The sequence below is a fragment of the Chanos chanos genome, chromosome 3 (assembly GCF_902362185.1).
Source record: "Chanos chanos chromosome 3, fChaCha1.1, whole genome shotgun sequence".
Lineage (NCBI taxonomy): Eukaryota > Metazoa > Chordata > Actinopteri > Gonorynchiformes > Chanidae > Chanos > Chanos chanos.
In genome coordinates this window covers 51,219,911-51,225,910 of record NC_044497.1, presented here as the reverse complement: position 1 = coordinate 51,225,910, position 6,000 = coordinate 51,219,911, and the positions used below count along the sequence as shown (strand labels likewise).

General features: G+C 42.6%; 1 protein-coding gene across 1 annotated transcript in view; it reads right to left on the bottom strand.

Moving 5' to 3' along the window:
* Positions 1 to 677: 677 nt before the first annotated feature.
* Positions 678 to 6,000, bottom strand: part of ank1b (ankyrin 1, erythrocytic b) — a 67,020-nt gene continuing 61,697 nt past the window's right edge. The window contains exons 39-42 of the mRNA XM_030770289.1: positions 2,448 to 3,111; positions 2,053 to 2,350; positions 1,422 to 1,502; positions 678 to 788 (exon numbers count right to left, since the gene is read on the bottom strand). Coding sequence (XP_030626149.1) covers positions 678 to 788; positions 1,422 to 1,502; positions 2,053 to 2,350; positions 2,448 to 3,111 — 1,154 coding nt within the window. The remainder of the gene's footprint in view (positions 789 to 1,421; positions 1,503 to 2,052; positions 2,351 to 2,447; positions 3,112 to 6,000) is intronic.

Below are 6,000 nucleotides of genomic sequence, written 5' to 3'. Positions count from 1 at the left end.
CGAGTACACATGCTTTATATACGGACACACACACACACGCGCACACACGCACACACACACGCACACAAAGACGCAAATTCACATAGCATAGAGTGCATATATCACATATAATAACAGGATAAAGGGCTAGTATAAATGGAGCACTGTTGGGTTCAGCATATGCTTTGCTGCTTTGCATTGTGACCATCTGTTTTGAGGAAAAACAACAAAAAAAAACAACTTTTTTGGTCCAACACTCCCTTTTTTTTTTTTTTTTTTAAATGTGATTCCCTTCTCTTTTTTTTGGAGTGAAGGTCCATAAGCTCCACCCACCCAGTCCTGTGACGGCCCTCTACCTTGTACCCCATTGTTTTTAAGATAATGACAGGTCAAAGGTCATAGTTCATGCACCAGCAGTCAATCATGCGTTTACAGTTGACAGGAAGCACTTTTTGATGCTTTTTTTTTTGTTTGTTTGTTTGATTTTGTTTTTTTTTTTTCACATCTTTTTTTTTTTTTTTTTTTTTTTTTTTACAAAAAGATCATGCCCTAAGCTAGTCATATTTTGTTTATGTTTAAAAATGTTTACAAAACTACAGGTAGATTTCCTCCTTCTTTTGTTGAGAGGCCTTCCAGTGTCAGTTTGCACCTGTTTGTTTTTTTTTTGTTTGTTTGTTTGTGTGTGATATTTGTCACGTTCATTTTGTGGTTTTCTTATCGTCGCCTCCTCTTCTCTCTCTTGCTCCTTGTCTTGCTCTGTCTCCCTTTTGTGTGTTGGTGAAGGATGGTTTGGCAGTGGATGTTTGGCCCTGCAGGACAGCCAAGGAATCGTTAACACAGAGTGACAGAACACGGTCGTTTATCAATGTACACCCTTGAAAATGCTGTCAACTATGACTATTGCGGGCAGCAAAGCACAAATATGAATATCTTCTAATGGATACATTAGAAAACCATGGCTAGGCTGTGCTGTTTCTTCAGTGTAGGCGTTGGGTGACTGTGTGTACGAAAGACAACGGTCATATTTGTGTTAATGCCCTCCTCTAGCTGTCCCATACCTTCAGGACAGAATGTGTTTCTTTCAATGCTTAACTCTCCGCAGACTGGTTTGCTTCACAGTCTGCACTCCCCTCTTCACATCAACATTCAGCTATAGTGGGGCAGGAGGGGACAGAGGAGGAGAGGGGAGAGGAGGGGAGAGGAGGGGGGGTGGATGGGAGGAAAAAGGTCCTCAGAACACCTGTGTGTCACATATTTAAGGTTAAGTGACAGAGTCTTTACGCGTGTGTGTGAGGGGGGAGGGTGTTTGTGTATGAGTTATCTTTGTGTGTGTATGTATGTGGGAATGTGTATGTGAGCTGGTTGTGTGTGTGTGTGTGTATGTGGATGTGTGTATATGAGTGGGAGTGCTTGTTCGCTGAGTGAAAGGGGGATACACTGACCTTTCTTGCAATGTTTCCGTGTTCATCAGTCAACTGCTCTTCACTTGGATGTTCACCCATGAATTCGACCGGATCTTCTCTCTGTGAAAAAAGTGATACGCTTTATACAAAAACGCAAAATGACAAGTTTCACATCAGTTAATCATCACTGTTTGTTTTTTTGTTTTTTTAACTGAAACTGAATGATTTCAATAATCCTTACTTTGGTTTTAAATTTGTCATTATAAAGATGTAGTTGAATAAAAAAAACAACTAAATTAAAAAAAAATTTCATCCATTTTCTCAAGTCATTGTTTCTCAGTTCAGACCTCAAAGTCCCCTTGACCTGAGTATGTTTACTTCAGCTCTGCAAAAGCACAGCGGATTCAGCTGATCAGCTCCAATTACGCATTGGTTAGACTTGAATCAGGTGTGCCAGTGTAAGGCGGCAACAGGAATGGGCAAAGCAGGGGGGTACTTGTGCACTATGTTGTGAAATGCTGCCCTAAAATATTAGTTTGTCTTTGCTCTTCCGTAAAATAACCAAACTATTTTTAGCTGTTTAGCGTTGTCAAGGTTTGTTGACACAAACCATCGTGATTTATCAAAGTTAAATTTTTCTTCTGAGTTGGACAGGCCAGAGGACACACACCTGTGCCTTTCGTCTCTCATGGTCCCATGCCCGTAACTCCTCCTCCTGGTGGGAGAAACCCAGTCCCTTCTCAAAGGGCTGTGTGCCCAGCAGACGACCCCGCAGGACCTCTGAATGGCCTGTGTCACATACCGGCATCATCAGGGCCTCCTGGGAGACGCGTGATTGGCTGTGGTCTCTAGGCGATGGCATTGTGGATTCCACGGCTTGTCTGGGTTTGTGCTGGGACCAGCTGTGAATGGAGTCTTTAAAGGCCTCCTTCTCCTGTACATAGGGCTGGAAGGCACCTCCCCCTAGCCTGAGACGGAGGTACACACAAGTATAGGGAGGGACATTGCGAGTTTCTGTGTCTGATAAAAGAGAATTTGGAGTTTTATCTTATGTGAGAGTCTCACCTGTCTCCGTTGTGCTCTGAGGCCCGGGTTAGTCCAGTCCTCTCGCACAGCTGGGCGTAAATCTGCTGCCCTGTAAGAACAGAAAGCTTTTCCTCTGAACTTGCCATAATTCCACCACCTCCTGCTCCTCCTACTCCTCCTCTAGCTCCACCTGTCAAGCTGCCGCCTGCCGCCAACTCTGACCTCCTGCCCTCCGACCTCTGACCTCCAACCTGCCCGTTGTAGTTGACCTTTGGGACAGCGCCACTGGCTCGAGCCCTGTCCGAGCCAGAGGAGACAGGCTCGTGCTGCGTGTTGTCTTCATCCACCTCCTCCTCCTCTTCCTCTTCCTCCAGCTCCATAATAGAGCCACTGGCCCCACTTGCACCACTGCTGGGTCGCCCCAAACTGCTACAGGGCAGGCTCAGCGTGTTGCCCTCTGAATCGTCGGCGCGACTGCTGCCCTCTAGAGACGAGTCCTCCACCGTCACCAGGGAGGGACTCACCCCTGCCGGCCATACCTGCACATCCGACATCTCCATCATCGTATCCTCCTCGGTGGTGGCAATGGGAGCACACTCAAGGCTTGACACCTCCTGCCAATAGGGCTCCACACCCAGTGGGGACGGTAGACTGTACTGCATTGAGGCTGGAGAGAGGAGCTCCTCCTGAACCAGTCCGTAACCTGGGGAATGGTAAGACAAAAGAGGCAGAGCTAACACCACACAGAGGCGGGCGGGGGGGGGGGGGGGTGAATGTGAGGAACTTGGCCCTCTCTGAAAGGGGCTGCAGGAGTCAGCCAAAGGTGCACTGCGTGTGGTCTCAGCCACAGTCCGTGTGCAAAGGGGTGTGCTGTGTTCCGGCAAAAAGTCGTACTGATTAAGCTAAAGTATATCAAATGTAAGATCAGAGACTGTGTTAATGTGGTTTTGTGTGGAGGGTACAGCATTCATTCTGCAGAGAGAAAAATATAGTTATTAACATACTCATATGTACATAAGTGCACACGCACACACCACAGGCACACACACACAAATACACATACACACGTACACACGCACACAGCCACAGCCACACACACGCGCACACCACACACACACACAGCCACAATTCTGAATCATCAAACATTTGAAAGTAATAAATTATTTTTTTTTAAACTTTGGCACAAAACACCGCCTTCTATTTAGACTGTTCAAGTATCTGTTTTATGATTACAGTAATTACTTGATTGTTTTTATCATAATTAATAGCTGTCTTAATTTAACTCTAAAGACATTTAAGTGCTTTCACTGCATGTGAAGGTAAGGAAAGGCAGATTCTCTGTTTAATGAGAAGCACCAGAAGACTGTCCCATTTGTTTGTATGAATATGTTAACCTGCTGTGCGATGACTGTTAAGTTAAAACACAAGCTAGAGCACCTGTATATAGTGCCACAAATGCTTTTCTCCTTAAACCATTGAAGCAAGTTTAGGAAAACATATGCTCATGTGTTCATGTATTTTCTGAATTACTGACAACTCTTTGTGTTGGTTCCATCTGGCTATTATAAAACGTGTAATGATTTAGTGAGTCATAACTAATCCAACATATTATCATATCTCTCTGATAGTCATCGTCACTGTTGGCGACCAGAGATCTTCAGTATCAAGCATAATTGTGTTATCCCGCATGAATCAATTACGCACCCATTTAGATTTCCAACATGGGCGTCCTCGTTCAATTAATTATACAACTCTCTTTATTCCTATTAACTAATGTTTTTCTCACTGTATATTGAACCTGCAACATTTAACATGCAAGCTATCTTAACTAAATTAAAGGTTGGTGGCCAGAAAATATCACCAGGTTGTCACCAGTAATTCAGCACAGCCATTATCTGGAGGCCCAAATTCATGGGCCAATAATATAATCTAGATCCAAATCTACATTTACATTAGTTCTGTTATAATGATACCTGATATCATATAAACTAATATCAGATCAATTTTGTCTCCTTATGATTGTGAAAAGGTAATTCATACTTTCATTTAAACTCAGATACACAGCCGATATGGGTTATATGGCAGCCCTTACACTCTTATCACCAGACAATTTGTAATTTTCAATCTCATCTTCTTCCCAGGTTTCCTTATTAAATGTAAACTCGGTCAATAATATTATCTCTCCGCATCCTCTCGGTTGCTTTTAGAAATGTATTCATTGCATATTTTGGAGGTCACAGGGATTAGCCAAAAAGCATATTTCTTCTGTTGTAACCAAACCTACCAAAACAGTGTCCCAGAGTACATATTGAAACTCCAGCTGTTTCAGTCAGCGCACTGATCCGTTCTAAAACTCTTTTTGGCAATATTAGGGCAACTTCATCTGCTCCTTTATTTCAAGGATATAATTTAAGACTTTCAAATAAACTTGCTTAAACTGTTAAGGTAATAAAAATAAACATGAGGTGGATATAAAATTTTTGGAAAGCGCTCTGAGTAACGTCCAAGAAAATAAGGGCAAAGATGTCTCTCTTGTAATTGTTATTATAAGCTACGTGTTTGAGTGTGAAGTATGGATGATGGGGTTAAGAACGGAGATGAGCTGAGATGGTGTTGTGATATGAAGGAGAGTGAGGTGATAATTATGGACATAAAATGACCTTCACTGTGCCTCCCATTGTGAAAATAAACACACCTGAACAGGAAGCACTGTACACAGTGAAGCACAAATCATTTAAGAATGTTTCTCGGAACACAACGGCACACGCACTCACACGACAATACGGGTCACAGTATAGATATATGTACATATGGTATCACACACACAGACACACAAATTAATGAATCAGTTAGTCTATTATTATAAACATCTACCCAAAGAAACACACACACCACAATATTTACTGGGATCGTTTCAAGCTGAAACAAACTCTCTCTCTCTCTTTCTCTCACTCTCTTTCACACACACACACACACAAACACACACACACACACACACACACACACACACACACACACACACACTCACACGCACTCACACGCACTCACACACACATTAAATAAGTACTGAGGTTGCGTTCACATGCCTCAAAATCATACTTGAGTGTGGAGTTGCAGAACTCCTACTCATTAGTCTATTAAATAGGTTGGAGCTGGCCTTTAATTAAACGGTCTGGACAGTGTAATTAGAGCAGATTTCAGAACTGTTTACAGGTGAGCTGATCGTGCAGTTCCAGCCACTAGATGTCACCAGCTTTGGCATTAATCAACAAAAATATCTGGGTCTTGTGAATGCACCCTGCAACATTAGTTACAACACACAACCTGCTTTTACCAAAAAAGATCACTGTACACACACACACACACACACACCACACCCAAAACACCACCAACACTACGTAATAAGATGCATAATGTTCAGGAAACATGACTGTAACACTAAAGCAAGTTTAGACAGCCCTGTTACAGACACAGTTTTGAGAACTTTATGCAAATGTTGTAAACAGTGGACCCAGTAAAAGCACAGCATTAAAAAACACCACAACAAAATATTCACCAGGATATTGCAGTTATTTAAGTTATTAATACATTA